The 18,881-nt window shown below is 42.6% G+C and overlaps 1 protein-coding gene across 1 annotated transcript in view; it reads left to right on the top strand.

Annotated features, from left to right (window-relative positions):
* The window catches only part of ARFGEF3 (ARFGEF family member 3), a 153,497-nt gene that overhangs the window by 102,088 nt on the left and 32,528 nt on the right, over window positions 1-18,881 (top strand). The window contains exons 14-22 of the mRNA XM_012748059.2: window positions 815-980; window positions 4,280-4,387; window positions 4,724-4,939; window positions 5,092-5,202; window positions 6,751-6,901; window positions 8,667-8,987; window positions 9,865-9,998; window positions 12,463-12,608; window positions 14,256-14,435. Coding sequence (XP_012603513.1) covers window positions 815-980; window positions 4,280-4,387; window positions 4,724-4,939; window positions 5,092-5,202; window positions 6,751-6,901; window positions 8,667-8,987; window positions 9,865-9,998; window positions 12,463-12,608; window positions 14,256-14,435 — 1,533 coding nt within the window. The remainder of the gene's footprint in view (window positions 1-814; window positions 981-4,279; window positions 4,388-4,723; window positions 4,940-5,091; window positions 5,203-6,750; window positions 6,902-8,666; window positions 8,988-9,864; window positions 9,999-12,462; window positions 12,609-14,255; window positions 14,436-18,881) is intronic.

Genomic DNA, 18,881 nt, shown 5'->3' with positions numbered 1-18,881 from the left:
ACAGCGAGGAGTGTACGGACACGAGCCCTGGGAAAGGCTGTGGATGGCAGTGGTTTCACCTGGTGACATTATTAAACATACGTGTGCATAAAACATGTTCAAAAACACATCATCAACATGTTAAGTGAGATCAGAAGATGTGCAGGGAATTTGCTGAACATAGAGGCTTCCTGTTACAAAAACTCTTCATTATATTAAAAAATGTTCTCAGACCTGCTGGCGACCCAGAGCAAAGCTTACTGATGGTTGATAGTAAAGTCCTCCTGTAAGGTGTGCAATGTAAATATCGATGATGTCCTGCAGTTGGCTTTCTTGACTGAACAAGCCACTCTGCGGTGCACCTATTGTTAGTTCCTAAGCTGAAATCCATGGCTCTGCATGAAGGGAATAATCGTTTGCTTAATAAGTTGTAAATTCCCAAGGGTAAGTGTATATATAAGTTATAAAAGTGACGTATCTCTTGAAATGCACCTGTTCCTTAAGGGAGCAGGTTCCATCTTTGTGCTGTTGGGCCAGGGAGAGGAGCAGCTCTGTTGCAGATAGCAGTGCAGTTGTCAGCCCACCCCCCCATCAAAGAGTAAAAATACAAAATGCAGCCTCTCTATTTCTTCTACAGGGTATCTGTCAAGGTGTGTCATAAGTGAAAGGAACTTCAGGATGTTAGGGACCTCTCCATCTCAGCTTCTCCTCCTTTGCCGCCCCCACCCCCTTGCTTTGGGGCTCTGTGACATGAAGAGGTGGCAGAGGGCTTGGGAGGCTGTTTGCTTGCAGGATTTGGTGTTTGGTCACCTCCATACATGTTCTGTCTCTGCAGAAAGAGTTCATGAAGCAGTTGCAGACCAGCGGGGTGCTCATGGTCTTTTCCCAGGCCTGGATCGAGGAGCTGTACCATCAGGTGCTGGACAGGAACATGCTCGGAGAGGCTGGCTACTGGGGCAGCCCTGAAGATAACAGCCTTCCCCTCATCACCATGCTCACTGGTCAGTGGTTCTTCTCGGGGTCTGGGTTCCTGGCAGGGTGGTATGGATCACGCTTCAAAGCCTCTTTGAGAGAAACGATGGTGTTTCAAGCAGACTTTGAAGCAGCATCCCCAGAGCTTCCCTGTCAGATGGTGACAGTTCTAGGGAAGTGTCATGAATTCATTTCCTGGGAGTTTTCTGTCCTTTCTCCATGTAATGTCTGTAGAATTCACTGTGGTCCATTAGATAAGGACTAACTTGGCACCTTTGTCTGTTGGTGTAAAACTATAGGCCTCTTCTGTGGATAAGTCATACTTTCTGGGGACAGAGCCTGGAAATATTCCTAGAAGTTCTCACATGCTAAAAGATGCCAATATCACTCAGTGCTCTTGGGATGTTACCAGTAATGTAAAGTGACTGTTTTTAAAGCTTGGTTTCATTCCCATTTCCTGTCCATATCAGAGGTCCTCCCTCCGCTTCCTAGTCATGCCAGAACTTAAACATAATGCCAGATACTTGCCTGCCTGGCATCTTTGTCTTCAGTGTCCAGAGAATTTTTTAAATCCTATTTAACTTTTAGAAATTTCACATGACAGCATAGAAAGCAATATGCAGTATTGTTGTGAATCAATTTTTTTTTTTGGCAAAAGCAGCATCTTGTGGATTCTCATGGCTCAGCCATGATGTCAAAGTTCAGGAAGTGCTCAGAAGTTTAGTTTGCTCATCGGTAGCCTTAGTAAGTTACATCTCCAGGCTTCCCCTGGATTTGCTCTGAGCTCTCAGACTGGTTTCTGATGTCAGTTATCCTCTCCTGGTGCCAGCTGAGAAGGGATGCAGAGTGTGGCCCTGTACTAGACACCCCCCAGCCCCGATAGCGTCCCACATCCTCACACAGCTCAGCGTGGCTCCGTGCCAGACAGGAACAGGACTGGGATGGGCAGGGCAGTCCAGCTGGAAGGTAGAAAGATCTGTTGTCCAGTGGATATGTTATGTTGCTTGTAGTTGGTGCTGGAGGCTCTTCCAAAGTTGGCAGAGTGGACTACAGGCAGGTGGAACCCAACCATAGGGAATTTGGGGTGAGACACTACTTAGGAATCAGGCAGGCAGCTGAGGCATACAGTGAGGTCTGTGCATGGGTGGCAGAGTCCTGGTCATTGTCTGGCATCTGGCATTTGGAGTCTTGCTTCCAAAACTAGGATGGAATTGTCGGGGGAAACAAGGTTGAATCCAAAGCCTTGGGGATTGTGATCACGGACAGGTGACCAATTTGTATTTTGTTAGTCATGATAGCATTTGCATCCATTTGAAAAATAATTATTAAAATATGTGTGAGATATTTATTTACCTGTGAGCAATGCTTGGTTTCCATCTGTTTTTACAAACTTCTTTCAGTAGAGATGGAAGGTACTGCCCAGAGCTTATAAGTGCCTTGGAATTTGGATGAGGATGATAAACATTCCAGCTTTAATTTGCAAATACCGTAGTTTCTGCCAAAAGTAATCTATGAATTTCTTACCCAGGCCCTAATAAAAGGAGTCATTCAGTAGATGTAAAATGAACAAATAACAGACTAACAGACTATTCACAGTTACCGTATTCATCAGTCATCACTGTTAATCAGCCATCTCTTTTATAATGGAACAGTAAGCTGGACTGCTATGTCCATAAGAAAGTTATTTAATTTTAGATTAATGATTTTTAAAAAAATCCATAGGCTTTTCATAAAAATTTGACAAAATAAGGTTCTATGATTCTTTGTGGCAAATTCCAGGTGTAAGTGATAGGTGGATTTCAGCAGAAGTTAACCTAGAGTTTGGAAACTTCTATCTGATCTTTTCATTATATTCAAGGAGAAACAATACAGCAATCTGGTTATCAACACAATACTAACTGATGAAGGATTTGTTGAGCTAAGTCTGCAGATGAGAGTTTAACCAAAACTTAAAGTAATTTATGATCCCATACTCAGCTACAATATGGTATCCTGCAGAGAGGCCTGGCTGGGAGTCAGAAGACTTGAATAGAAGTCGTATTCCTTCTCTTACCAGCCTCATGGCCTTGAGTGATTTACCTACTTTAAACACACCCATGCATCACTTTGGGGGGACGGGGTGTACGTTCTGAGAAATGTGTTATTAGGAGATTCTGTCATTGTGTGACCATCACAGAGTGTTCATATACACACCTAGGCTATATGGTATGGCCTATTGCTCCCAGGCTACAAACCTGTGCAGCAAGTTACTGTACTGAATACTGTAGACAATTGTAACACAATGTTAAGTATTTGTGTATCTAAACATAGAAAAGATAGAGTAAATATACTGTATCATAATCTTACAGGACCACTGTCTTAAATGCTGTCCATCATTGACCAAAACATCATTTTGTAGCACACGACTATATTTATTTCCTCTTCTGTGAAATGGGAAAAATAATGCCAACCCTGCCTACCTACTTTGAGTTGTTTGGGAGATTAATGAAAAGCGTTATGTGAAAACACTTTGAAAATTGTACATTATCGTTGTTGTACTTTGCAATCAGAGATTATCTGACCAAAGAGGCTTACTCTCATCTTAATTCATATGAGGAAGTTCTGAAAGAAAAATCCACATTAGAGTAACTTAAAATTTGAGACTAATACCATGGTTTTGAATTTAAAGAATATTCAAAGATTAAGATGTTCTAAATCAATGGAGTTTCTAACAGAGAAATAATTTATCTTTATTTTTCAAATTAAAAATAGCCGGGCGTGGTGGCTCACGCCTGTAATCCTAGCTCTCTGGAAGGCCGAGGCGGCTGGATTGCTCGAGGTCAGGAGTTCGAAACCAGCCTGAGCAAGAGCGAGACCCCGTCTCTACTATAAATAGAAAGAAATTAATTGGCCAACTAATATATATATATATATATATATATAAAAAATTAGCCGGGCATGGTGGCGCATGCCTGTAGTCTCAGCTACTTGGGAGGCTGGGGCAGAAGGATTGTTTGAGCCAGGAGATTGAGGTTGCTGTGAGCTAGGATGACGCCACGGCACTCACTCTAGCCTAGACAACAAAGCGAGACTCTGTCTCAAAAAAATAAAAAAATAAAAAAAATAAAAAATAAATATACCATAATATAACAGAAGAATACTCCAACAATGAAAGAAAATTGGACCAAGTGAATAAAACAAAATTTATGATATTCTTATAAAAAGTTGCTACATACTTCATTCATACACAGTAGATACAATGGGTATTTGTTAATGAATATGGTGGTGGTCATTTGTTTTGGACTGGAATGTGTTACTTAGGGGGAACCTCACCCTTTTTCCTTGGCAGATATTGACGGCTTAGAGAGCAGTGCCATCGGTGGCCAGCTGATGGCCTCAGCTGCTACAGAGTCTCCCTTCACCCAGAGCAGGAGAATCGATGACTCCACAGTGGCAGGTAGTGACTTGGGTCTTGAGTTTGTGAATATACATACATTGTATACGTTACCAGCAATTACATTATTATGTGGTGACACAAATGAATCAAGATTTTGTCTTGTTGGGAAAAGTAATTTATGAAGTTACTTAGCATCATCCACCTAATGATGTACAACAGTCACTATTAATAAGCACAAAATGAGACATAATCCCATATAGTCCATTAAATTATTTTTCCTGTTACAGAATTGCATGCAACTCAGTATTGCTAATTTGATGGCCAGAGAGCCCCATTTTACTCGTTGCCAGGTTGTTTTTGTCTCTGGAAAGTGACCCACACCCCTTCATGTTCCAGGGGTGGCATTTGCTCGCTATATTCTGGTTGGCTGCTGGAAGAACCTGATCGACACGTTATCGACCCCCCTGACGGGCAGGATGGCAGGGAGCTCCAAAGGTCTAGCCTTCATCCTGGGAGCCGAGGGCATCAAAGAGCAGAACCAGAAGGAACGGGATGCCATCTGCATGAGCCTCGACGGGCTGCGGAAGGCTGCGCGGCTGAGTTGTGCTCTAGGTACTGGCAGGAGTGGTGGCGCATGGGGCTGGTCCCTACAGAACTCACTGAGAATGACTGTGGTGGGAAAGAAGTTCTCTAGAAGGGGTTCTGCTAGGCGAATGGTTAGAGAACACACTCGGTCAAGGGGTAACTATTTGTCTCCTCTCAAGGGGTCGCTGCTAACTGTGCCTCAGCCCTTGCCCAGATGGCGGCTGCCTCCTGTGTCCAGGAAGAGAAGGAGGAAAGGGAGGCACAAGAACCCAGCGATGCCATAGCACAAGGTAACAGCCGACGGGCCAGCATCCACTGGTGCTTTGGGTGTGGTGGGCGCACACCTGCATCAGGCTGCAGCTCGTCCCCGTTCTGTGTATGGCATACGGCAATGTACACCGCTGATCACAGAGTGCTTACTGTAGCCCCCTCTGCAGCCCAGAGACATGCTAGCCCCTGCCGACAAGGAAAGTGCAGTTGACTGCTAACGGGAGTACCGTGGGCCGCTGCTTCATGGAAGTGTACACTTGTAGACCCCGCAGCTTATAGTGGGGGGAGGCAGATTGGCCAGTGTTCTGAAGGAGCAAATCAAACAAATGGAGGAAATTCATGAGAAGAGGCTGACTTTGCTCTTGTCAAAGAAAAATCCAAGCTTCATGAACTCAGGAAGGGCTGGTTTTTAACTTGTTCAAATCAGTGCATCACTGAAGCTAATGAGCATCTAGATATGAGAAGAGAATGACCTTCCTAATAGCGATGAAAGGTAGAAGGCAGCAGCACACAAAATGAGAAATGCAAGCTTGCTCCAAATGGTGCTAATACTATCTATCAGCTATGTAAGACAGCCAGTGACAGACAGTTGGACATTTTTAGCTGAGAAAAACAATTTAGGTCAGTGTTCCTCAAACTTGAATAATATTTATAGACCCATTTAAAAGCAAAGCAGTTCTCACAGCTCCCCCGTGTTTACTGAAAAAAGGGTTTCACAATTTTATTTAAGTATTATACAACTGTGAGCCATGTAAAAATCCTTACATTTAGAATTCTTAAAAAAAACCCACAAAACCAAAATATTCAAATTACATAGAAATAAAAATAAAATTAATATCACATTCATGAGCCAAATTATGTTTTGCTAAAAATCACTTTCCTCTTTACACTGGGAATGTGGTTTCAGATTTCTTGCTGTATTTTGTGCTTCTGGACTATCACCTAGTCATCCTATCAGATAAAATGAATCAATGCCTTTATTCAAGGAGAACACAGTGTCCTTTGGCCTCCTTTGACATTTTGTACTATTGACATCTTAAGTCACCCTCTGTGTCCTTTCTCATTAGTCATCTATAATTTTTAAAAGTATTATTTGGAGCTCACAAATACAAATATAAACTCAGAGAGTCACATAATATGGTACTTTTCAGTTTTAAAGCAGTCATCCTGGTGCTCAGAGTATACATACATAGTTGTAGAGATGATCATCATGAAAGCATCACATTAAACCAATCTCAGAGAAGTCTTCCATACCACCAATTTGAGGGGAAAGTGAAGGGTCTAGGCACAGATGGCTTTAGCTCGATGGGCCTACAAGGAATTGCACCTACCAGCTCAGGATCCACTCAACTTCCGGAGCTGCAGAACAGGGGTCACCAATGTGTGCTGGCTGGATAGTTTGCATGATGAACCTCGGGGACCTGCCACAGAGGAGCTTGCTGCCAGTGAAGTCTGTCGTTTCCCTTTGCCCTTGCATGACAACGCATTATTTCATTTTCATTCTTTCTCTCTCCCTTTCTGTCTCCCTTGCTCAGACTGTTATTTTAATAAATGTCTTTCTGGCACAGTGAAACTAAAAGTGGAGCAGAAACTGGAGCAGATTGGGAAGGTGCAGGGGGTGTGGCTGCACACAGCCCACATCTTGTGCATGGAGGCCATCCTCAGCGTAGGCCTGGAGATGGGGAGCCACAACCCGGACTGCTGGCCTCACGTGTTCAGGTGCATGACGGGGCCCCGCACCGGTGACACCCACCCTGCCTTGGGAAGCCTGGGGAGGGGGAAGGCTCAATAGATTTAAATAGATTATGATGTTTCACAGAATTTGAATAAACTCCAAATGAGAGATAAAAAGAGAAAAGGGAGTTAGAGCCCAACTGAATATATGTTTTGAAGAACAGGTAAGAGAACTGAATTAAGGGAATTGTGACTTACTTAGTGACATTATCTATGAGAGAGAGGTATGTTGTACCAAGGAAGAAAAACCAATTTCTTAAATAGTGAATGGTAGAAGACCACATAAGTTGGGTGAATACTGTACAAATCTAAAAACTGATCACATGCCAGCACTATAACATTGCTGTATGTTTATCAGTGTTTTCTTTATTTAAGGAAGGATTTTGGATGGTCATGGATACATGGAGTATAAGATGCCTACTTTTATTATACTTTAGCTAGACAAAGGAAAAAAACAGAATAGTTCATCTGTGCCAAAGACAGACCAAAAATTTGGCTCTAAGCATTGTAGCATCAAAGTAAAAAGAAATCCTCAGTTATATAGTAATAGTTCACAGTGTCTATAAAATGAAAACAAAGTGATAACTACAGAGTCCAAGTCTTCCTACGACTGAGGCAAAAAGCACGTCTCCCCAGACACTGCATCTGGGCAGACCCAGTACAGTGGAAGGAGCACTGCTCACGGAGCAGGCGTGGCAGGGCTGCCGGCTGTTCCTTTTCTGCAGCACAGGCCCGAGGCCTCACTCACGCCAGGCCCAGCTCAGGCAAAGCAGCTGAAGGGCAGGAGCTGGGATGAGGGCCCAGGGCACTGGCCAGATAGATCTGGGCTCTGTTTGACATCTTCCAAGCAAGTAGTTTTAAAGAGAGAAACATGCAGATTGTTCAAACATTGAAAAACTGATCTTGAGAGGAACTCGTGAAAGGCCCGGGAGGAATCAGCCAGGAGCAAGCTGGCTTTAATATGGTGGCTGGCCACCTGCTACTCTTCATTGCTCTAACAAGAAAAAAGGAAAAAAGAAAAAGGCTCAGATGGTACCTAAGCAATATGTATGGGATGGAAAAATTCCCCCATTATAGAACATCTGAGGGGATTATCTAGGATGTTCTTTACCACTCACTGGACCTACTCTGGGTGGGGGACCTCTTGTGAGCCATCTTAGTCCCAAGTTCCGTTGGGAACAAACAACTTAGAAGTTGGCAGTCGTACCACATGTTGTGACTCTTCTCTGTTTCCCATGATTAGGTGTCATCCTCCCTACCACTCGTGCCCCACCCTGACATGAGTTACATGAGTTATATGGAGCTGTCAGTACCAGGCAGAACAAGGCTGGGCAGAACCCCGTTGTGGCCAGAGGGCCTGTTCTTCATATGCATGGTCATTCTGAGACCCCATCGTAAGGAAAAGCTTCCCAGCTTTTAATCAGAGCACTGTAGAGAGGGGAGGAAGTTCCTTGGGAAAACTTGCTCAGAGTCCAGATGAGCCAGTAGCTGGACAGGATGGAAGCAGGTAGACGGGTCTTCATTGCCAATCTTTCTCCCATCCTGGGGTGAGAGAACTGGAGGACCCCTTTACCCATTTTCAGGCTGTCTGGTCCAACTCAATAACAATAATAATAATAATACATGTAGTGAGAAAACGGGAAGGAGGGGCTGGCTGTGATCAGAGGAAAGGAGGAAAGTGTGGGAGGACTGCAGAGCTGTGGGGTTGGGAGCCGCGGTCCTGACGCTCTTGTCCTGCCTGTGTCCCCAGGGTGTGCGAGTACGTGGGCACGCTGGAGCACACCCACTTCAGCGACGGCGCCGTGCAGCCGCCTCTGACCCTCCGCCAGCCCCGGAAGGTGTCCGGGGGCGCCGGCCTCCTTGGGGACCCGGAGTGCGAGGGCGGGACCCAGGAGCAGAGCCCGGAGCAGGGGCGGCCCCTGAGCACGGCCCCTGTCCTGCAGCCACCGTCCATCCAAGACCTGGTCCGGGAAGGCGGCCGGGGCCGGGCCTCCGACTTCCGCGGCGGCGGCCTCGTGAGCGGGAGCAGCGCGGCGGCGGCCGTGCTCACCCTGTCCACGCAGGCCGACAGGTGCGCCGCCCCAAATGTCCTGGTGTCAGTGACGCCCGCGTCCTCTGCCTGCTCGCAGAGTCGCTGCAGGGACAACTGGATTGGTTAGCCGGTCACGGAGATCTCTTTGATCTTTTTCAAGCCTAGTTCTCTCTACCACCAGGCCCTGCACTTAGAATGCTGATGAATAGTTCCATTGCTGAGCCACCCTCGGATTCTTGTTTAAGTCCTGCTATTGTACTCCCTCCACCTTCCTAAAGTTTTCTGCTAGAAATGTTTGTGCCTAGCTAAATGAAAATAACCTGCAAGGCCCATCATATTAGGGAACAATCTTTCCTCCAATAGATAGTTCAGCTCCCATAGCATCCAGGGCTCTGGGTGTACCAGGCCAGTCCCCAACCTTGGGGGCCTTACGAGATCCAGCATTAACTACTTTTGCATCCTCCCCAGTGTCAAGCCCAATGTTATTGTCATAAATTATAGGCAAACAAAAACCTCTTGATTAATTTACTGGGTTTTGTTTTTTAATATATTTTGCAAAATTGAAGCTAATTCTGAGGACTCTGTTCCCAATTATGCAGTTTCTGGGAGCAAGGCTTTGCCTTCTTTCAGCTCCTTGCCAAACATCATTTTAGGGTGCCCACTATGGCTGAGCTTGACCACAAGGATACAAAGATACTGTATTTTTAATAATATGCTTTGTGCCCTTTGGATTAAAATGTCATGGTTAGAGCAGATTTGTATACAATAATAATAAATGCAATAATACCATACATTTGTCTACAGTGTTTACGTAGCATTTTCATTAATCACATCAACAAAATTACCATAATCATTCTGCCATAAAGACCTTGCTGAAATGTTTGCAAATAACAGTTCTCTTTCTGTTTGCATCCAGGCTCTTTGAAGATGCTACAGATAAGTTGAACCTCATGGCTTTGGGAGGTTTCCTTTACCAGCTGAAGAAAGCATCACAGTCTCAGCTTTTCCATTCTGTTACGGATACAGTCGATTACTCTCTGGCAATGCCAGGTAATTCTTTCCCTGAAGAAACCATGCCGGGAAGTTAGCGGGAGAAAGTCCAGGTCTCTAATACCGGCAGTGTGCCTGTAGGTTTGAGTCCATATTCCCTTTGCACACACTCTCAGGAGCTAAGTTCAATATAGACTTGTTTATGAGTCTTGAGGCATAGTGTGTGGGGTGGTATAACTCTTTATGGCACTCTTTAGGCATGAGGGGTGGTATAACTCTATGAATGGAAATGTCACTGCTGCCACATCTGTGGGTACTACTTCTGGAGCTGGACTAGGCGGTTCTGCAAAGGTGTGTGCTTGTGATGTACAAGTTGTGCAGCTACTTCTTAGGGTGCAGATGTGGGCGGGAATCTTTCTCCATTTCACAAACCATACCCCTCACCTCTGTACAGCCAACCTGTAGAGGCAACCACTGATTTCAGAAGGGCTGGTGAAAAAGAAAAATGAAAGGCTTACCAGAAACCTCACACCACTCTTAAAAAACTGATCTCAGAGGCATACCCCATCAATGGTGGATCAGTATCATGGCCTTCAAGGAGGAGGCCAGGTGGAAAGATAAGGCCCTCTTAAAGGCCAACCTTGCACAAGAGGGTAGAGTTGTACTGAGTTGCCCAAGGGTCCCAAAGGAGTGACAGATGGCTCAGCAATGGAACTATTCATCAGCAGCACAGGCGTTTGTGCTGAAACAATGAGCACCTTGTCTTAGACGAGTTCTGGCACAGACATGGAGCCATGTGCTGGGGATGCACCTTGGTGGCAGGTTGGACTGCACAACCTCTGGGATCCCTTCTATCTGTAGGAATGCGAAGTTCTAAGTGCAATATATTCAGCTTTATCATTCTTCTTGCAGATTAGGATTTAAGAACCACAGTTCTTTCCCCTCTAATTTTTAGTAGACTTTAAAAGCTTACTTATGTAAAGCCAACATCCCAGATGCTTCAGACTTCCAGAGCATCTCTGAGCCCAGAGTCTTTTGTGTAGACTCTGGCTTATAAAAAACCAAAGAGCAGGGTTGGGGAGAGGCATCAAACCTGGGATGAGAGAGCCTGGCTTTGGAATCAGTCAGCTGTGCATCAAAATGCTGCCTTCACCACTTACCAGCTGCAGCGTCTAAGGCAAGTCTTTTTGCCTTTCAGACACTCAGTTTTCTACTGTGTGAAATGGCAATAATTTACTTCTTCAGGTTTCTTTAAAAACTTAAAGTGATTAAAGATGTAAAGAACCAATACAATGTCTGGTGCAGAGTAAACGTCCAGTAAATGTCCATGATTATTACAGGTTGAGCGTCTCTAATGGGAAAATCTGAAACACTAAAAAATCCAAAACCTTTTGAGCACTGACATGCTGTCACAAGTGGAAAATTCTACACCTGACTGGTCACAATCAAAATGCAGGCACACAACACAGTTTACTCAGTGTCCTCAGGGGCAAAATAAAATCACGTGCAAAGGTATATAGGAAACATAAATGAATTTTCTGTTGAGACTTTGGACCCATTCCCAAGGTAGCTCATACACACACACACACACACACACACACACACACACACGCACAAATATTCCAAAATTTTAAAAAATTTGCAATATGGAATACTTTTAGTCTCAAGCATTTCAGATAAGGGATACTTAACCTGTACTGATATTTTGAAGCTTGATATAGCAAGACTAATTAGAAAGGAGGGTTGTGCTTAGAAGAAGAGCCAGGTAAAGATCAGTGTTATATAGGGGAACATAGGGGAAGCAATAGGACATGAGCAAGAAGGCAGTGGGAAGACTACAGTGACAGTGGCACAGAGGTGGCCTGACATCAGGGTAGGCAAGGATCGTACTACAGTAAGACAGAGCAGGTCAAACAACACATTATTGAGTAGCAGAGGGGCCTGGCCTGCTTGGCAGTGGCTTCAGAGGTGCCATTAAGGATTGGTAAAGCAGATGATGACTGTGAAGGGTGACAATGACAGTAGTAACAATAATAGCTAGAAATGTTGCTCAGTTAGCACGTGCCAGGCCTGATGATGAGCATTTTATGTGTATTATCACATTTAGTCCTTAAAGCAACTTGAAGAGGTAGGTGGTATTTTCCCAGTTTTACAGATGAGATCATTAGAGAGGAAACTCTTTGGCCCAGCATAACACAACTTCCGAACGGTGGAGCCAGGATTTGAGCCCAAGCAGTCGGACTTCCCAGCCCTCCTACTTAACCATTCCTCCATCCCCTCTTAACAACAAGAATTGCTTACACTTCATGTCCCAGGTACTGGGGAACAGTGGTGAATGAGAGAGAGGTGTTGGCCTTGCTGAGTGAACCTCCTAGTCTTCTCAAATCTGGGGGTCCGTCCCTGCTTCCTTAGCCCACACCAAATAATCCCACTAGTCTGAGCACAGTGCTGAGGTTTTCAACCTCTTTCCGTGCTTCAGACTGAGTTTAGGCTTTCTGGCTTTTATGGTCTTATCTTCCTGCAGGAGAAGTTAAGTCCACCCAAGACCGGAAAAGCGCTCTGCACCTGTTCCGCCTGGGGGATGCCATGCTGAGGATCGTGCGCAGCAAAGCGCGGCCCCTGCTGCACGTGATGCGCTGCTGGAGCCTCGTGGCCCCGCACCTGGTGGAGGTGAGCCCCGGGAGGTGGGTGTGGCTGGAACTGACAACTTAGTGAACAGCAGAGCTGGCGCAGGCTCCCAGTCAGTGTGCAGACAAAGAGCGTGGTGCCCATAGAGCAATGAGAACTTGCCCATCATCAGGCTGCAAACGTCACTGTTTTGTGATTATACCTCCTGACATCTAAGAGTCACTGTGAAGGGCAGTTCTTGCCTGGTCTCACTATGACCCTCTTTCTTTGCAGTTACACAACTCAGCTAGGAGCCATGCACAGCCAGTTTTTCCTTCTTTATGATCTGGTGTCAACCTGAGTAGTCTGGAGCTGAAAGACAGTCGATGGCTCTTAATATCTTCATTTTTATGCAGAAATATAACAACATCTTTGCTTTCTACTAAACCCTTCTTTCTAATAGCTAAGTATACTTAGGACATCATCCTTTCTGCTGGGAGATAACAAGTGCTGGTTTTCCCAACAAAATTAATACTATGATCCCTTTCATTCTCCAAAGGAAAACAGTTCATGTGATCAATTTTATGGCAACTCTACATCTAAACATCTCAGTACACGAAGACTGGCTACTTCTAAGTATATAGGGAAAACTGTTGCCCTGTTTTGCAGTGATAACTACTCTTAGTAGCTCTTTAGCACTTTTCTGGTAAAGATTTATCATAAAATATTTCTTGGAACTTAAATCCCTAACGTGAGAACATTCTAAAAAGGAAAGGATGTAGCGAATAGTAACTTAGTCATGGGGTAAGAATATATTGATTATTTATTACACTATACTAAATCACCCCAAAAACTTGGTGGCTTACAACAGTAACCATTTATTTAGCTCATGATTCCATGGGTCAGAAATTTGAAATAGGCTCATCTGGATGAGTTTTTCTGGTCTGGGCCAGCTCAGTTGGCCTTAATTGTATATTTCTGGCCAGCTGGTACAAAGATGGGGGCAGCTGGCTCATGATGGCCTTAACCGGGAAGGCTAGACAAATAGGCCTCTCCTCTATACGGTCTTACCTGTAGACTAGGTCCAGCAGACCAGCCCAGCTTGTTCACATGGCATTCTTAGGATTCCAGAGAACAGCAAGAGGGCAAACCCCAAATCACAACTACTTTTTAATTCTCTACTTATACAATGTTTGCTTTTGTTCCACTGACCAAAGCAAGTCACACGTCCAAGCCCAGGGTCAGTGTGGAGAAGACCACAAAAGGGCATGGATATCAGGAGGTGAGAACCAATTAGAGCTATTGTGACAATTGACCAATCTCACTGAAGGACAGATGACTCATCCAACCTTCATATGTTTGGGGCACAGCTAAGGATGAAACCATTAGGAGTTCTGGTATCTTTATATTGAGCATATTCTGTACTATTCAAGAAAACTGTCATGTTACAGAAAAAGAAATTACTAGAAAGTTTTCTTTTTACCAGAAACATTAAAGCAAAATTGGAGTTGTGTCTGATAAGCTGGCTACATTTTTTAAAGTGCAATTCCCTGTGCAGTTCATCTACACTTATCCTTTAGAATTGTTTGACTTTAGCAGAGTTGCTGCTTCCGCCTCCGTGTAATGAGGTGGGTTAGGAAAGCCTTTAGAAGCCAAGCTCTTACTTGCTGGATGTCCTGACGGTGTTCCACTCTCTCATGCATCCTGCAGGCTGCTTGCCATAAGGAAAGACACGTGTCTCAGAAGGCTGTTTCCTTCATCCATGACATACTGACAGAGGTTCTCACGGACTGGAGCGAGCCGCCTCATTTCCACTTTAACGAAGCACTCTTCCGACCTTTTGAGCGCATTATGCAGCTGGAGTTATGTGATGAGGATGTCCAAGACCAGGTCAGTGTGACGTGGTAATTGGTGTCATCACCACGATGGCAGGCACTATTCTATGAGTTCTACATCCTTCCTCTTTCCAATAATTCTGTGTGGAATCTGTGACAAAGAAAAGTTAAACAATTTCACTAAGAATACATATTTTAGTGGTTGGTGGAAGTGGAATTTGAACGTAGGCAATCTGGCTATACCAATCTATCTTCTGATCCCCAGCCTACATTCCTAACCCCTGCCATACTCTCTTCTGAGAGGCGCATGGCAAAGAAACTCACTGGATACTTCATATCTAACATATTGGTGGGCTGAGAACACAGACAGGTGTGCTCATGCTCGTTCTCTCTCACTCTCTCTGTCTCTCTGTCTCTTTGAAATTAACTAACAATTTGAATAAAGGTTTAGAAATTCCTTTTAAATAAATTGACATACTGGCAAGAAAGTAAGGAATACTAAGACACCCAAAACTAAGTGACAATGGGAAGCCAAAGAGGTAAACAGAGCCCTTCAGCTGTTTTTATCATGAAGGAATTTGCCATCAGGTGAAGCAGAAGTTCTGGTTATCACAGTCTTAAGGGCACAGGAGCAGAGGACAGATCTCAATGCAAATGTTATAAAGCTAGTCTGCACTCAGGCCAAGGTTGAAATAGGAATGAACCCAAGCACCATGTCCCTGAGCATGCTATCGGAAACATTGGCTCTTAATGGAGATTTCTCTTTTTTCTACTAATTCTTTTATTTTTTTAATTTCAAAATATTAAGAGGGTATAGATGTTTTTGCTACATGGCTTGAGTCAGGGCTATAAATATATCCATTACCCCCGAATAGCATTCATTGTACCCATTAAGTGGAGTTTTGCCCTGCCCTTCCTTCCCCCACCTCCCGCCCCCGCTTGATTTCCAATGGCTTTTACTTTCCTCTGTGTACTTGAGTGCCCATTGGTTAGTTCTAATTTAATTAGAGAGTACATATGGTGTTTTTCTATTCTTGATATACTTCACTTAGGATAATGGTCTCCAGTTCCTTCAAAATTGCTGCAAAAGGCATTAATTCATCCTTTTTATGGCTGAGTAGTACTCTAGGGTATACGTATACCACATTTTGTTAATCCACTCATGAATTGATGGGCACTTGGGTTGATTCCACGTCTTTGCTATTGTGAATTGTGCTGCAATAAACATTCGAGTACAGGTATCTTTTTGATAAAATCACTTCTTTTCCTTTAGATAGATACCTAGTAGTGGGATTGCTGGATTAAATGGTAGGTCTACTTGTGGTTCTTTGAGAAATCTCTATACTGTTTTCCATAGAGGCTGTTAATAAAAGTCATTCTAACAGGAGTAAGGTGATATCTCATTGTGGTTTTAATTTGCATTTCCCTGATGATTATTAATGTTGAGCATTTTTTTGTGTGTTTGTTGACCATTTGTCTATCTTTTGAAAAACTTCTGTTTGTGTCTTTCTCTACTTTCTAATGTGGTTGTTAATTTTTTTCTTGCTGATTTGTTTGAATTCTTCATAAATTCTAGTTGTTAATATTAGCCCTTTATCAGATGTGATTGTGAATATTTTCTCTCATTCTGCACATTGTCTATTCACTCTGTTGATTATTTCTTTAGCTGTGCAGAAGCTTTTTTATTTAATCAATTCCCATTTATATATTTTTGTTGCTGCTGTAATTGCCATTGGGGTCTCAGTCAAAAATTCTTTGCCTAGACCAATATCTAGAAGAGTTTTTCCTACATTTTCTTCTAGAATTCTTATGGTTTCATGCCTTAATTTAAGTCTTTTTAACCATCTTGAATTAATTTTTGTGAGTGCCAAAAGATAGGTGTCCTGTTTCACATGAAGAATGTGGCTAATCCAATTTTCCCAGCACCATTTGTTGAATAGGGTTTCTTTTCCCCAGTGTGTATTGTTGTCTTCTTTGTCAAAGATCAGTTAGCTACACATAGATGGTTTTACATCTGGGTTTTCTATTCTGTTCTATTGGTCTATGTCTACATTTTTGTACCAATACTGTGCTGTTTGGGTTACTATAACCTTGTAGTATAGTTGGAAGTCTGATAATGTGATGCTTCCAGCTTTGTTCTTTTTGTTTAGGATTGCTTTGGCTATATGGTTCCAAATGAGGTGTAGAATTAATTTTTCTAGATCCATGAAATAATGTCATTGGTATTTTGATGGGGATTGCATTGAATCTGTAAAGCACTTTGAGTAGTATGGACATCTTAACAATGTTGATGCTACCAATCCATGAGCATGTTTCTTCATTTGTTTGAGTTATCTGCAATTTCTTTCCTCAGTGTTTTGTAGTTTTCCATGTAGAGATCTCTCATCTCCTTACTTAAGTATATTTCTAGGTATTTTATTTTTCTTTGTAACTTTTATTTTCTTTGTAACTATTATGAATGGTATTGAGTCTTTGATTTGACTCTCAACTTGACTGTTATTGGTGTATGGGGGTGTTACTGATTTGTGTACATTGAATTTGTAACCCAAGACATTGCAGTATTTATCAATACCAGGAATCTCTTGGTGAAGACTTTGGGGTTTTCTAGGTACAAGATCATACTGTCAGTGAAAAACGACAGTTTGACCTCCTCTTTCCCGATTTGGATACCCTTTCTTTCTATTGCCGGATTGCTCTGGCTGGGACTTCCAGCACTATGTTGATTAGAAGTAGTACAGTAGGCACCCTTTTCTTGTTCTAGTTCTTAGTGGGAATGCTTTCAACTTTTCCCCATTCAGTGTGATGTTGGCTGTGGGTTTGTCATATACGGCTTGAGATATGTTCCTCTTGTGCTTAGTTTGTTGAGGGTTTTTATATAAAAGGGTGCTGGATTTTGTCAAATGCTTTTTCTGTATGTATTGAGATGATCATATGGTCTTTATTTTTGCTTTTGTTTATGTGGTGAGTCACATTTATTGATTTACTTATGTTGAACCATCATTGCATCCCTGGGATGAAGTCTACTTGGTCATGGTGGAGATTTTTCTTTTTAAATATCTCTCTAGGATTTAAAATTATAAGCTAGCCCTTCCATGTGCTCTGTGTATGAAATTGTACCACCCTAGGGGTCTGGGAAACTTTACACAGGCACCAGATAGAACAAAACAAAATTGCTCCTAGAGGAACTCATTTCAATTTAGGCCACAAAAGACTCCCACAAATAAAGTTTCAAAATATGTGAAACCTATAGTATTAGAAAAAATCACAAAACACACAGGAAAACAGGCAGTAGTTAGGGAGAACTGTTGAAACAACAGATGACACAATCAGACCTGGAAAGAATTGAGTTGAAATATTTGTATCTCCCATGTAAAATATTAAATCAGAATTGCCACAAAAGCTTAAGGAAATTTTTTTAAAGGAATGAAAATGTAATTTAACACCTAAAGATTAGGTTGAGAGATACTGATAATAGTAACTAGATAATTACTAGTTACTTTCCCATAGGAAACAACTAGCAAAAGTTGGATCAAATTTTTTTTTAATCACTTTGAAGACACTGGAATACAAAAAAGCAGCAAAAAACTATGGAGTCAACATCTTGGAGAAAAAGAATAACCTAGAGTGCTGTACCTGGTGTTTGAGGCTGCTTTTCCTAAAGTGGAATCTGCTAATTTTAGAAGAGGAAACTGAAACGTTGGGAAGATAAGCAAAGGTCAACCTTAAATAGACTAGGCATAACAGAAAATAATACCCAACTTCAAGTAATCCCAACCCTTAACATGAGTTTAATGTGATCTGAAATGTCTAGGGCCTGCCATAAGCACAAAGCACTTTCCTGACAGAAAATAACATGATTCTAATAAGCTCCAAAGTATCTCTTAATTTGCAGGTCCAATGTTTGCATTCAAATAATAGGCCCATTAGGAAATAACACTCTATTGGAAACAAAATGAAGAAAATGAAATAAAAATAAATACACACACATACATACACATACATACACCCAGAAACTGAGATATCAGAATTCTCAAAGACAAACTTCAAAATAACTGTGCTTGAATGTGTTTAGAAAGATTAAAGACAGGAAGGACTTTGTCTATGGTGACATGAAATTAGTGAATCCTCCCCATGAAAATTAAATATAAAATGGGACAAAATTATCAAAAGCAACTATTTGAGGACTATGGAAATTGACAAAAGCAGATAACAAATTGAATCACATTTATTCTTTAAAAAAGTGTTTGCTAGAAATTTGGTTAAGAATAATAGGAGTCCATGACCTTCTTACCCGATACCGTACCTATCAACTTTCCTCACAAGCTCTGTTTGCAAGAATATTGGTTTAGCCAGTAGAAAAATCTGCAGCTTTTCTGCTATAAGGGATAGACTTGATTTGGAGAAGAACAAGTGAAAAAGCCATTGGTTTGTCCATTAAAAATGATGAATTAACTGAGAAATGAACAGAGAAATCCTGCAACCTTCCTAGCCTAAGGTTTGT

Source organism: Microcebus murinus, chromosome 5, assembly GCF_040939455.1.
Source record: "Microcebus murinus isolate Inina chromosome 5, M.murinus_Inina_mat1.0, whole genome shotgun sequence".
NCBI lineage: Eukaryota > Metazoa > Chordata > Mammalia > Primates > Cheirogaleidae > Microcebus > Microcebus murinus.
This window is presented reverse-complemented; position numbering and strand designations above follow the sequence as displayed.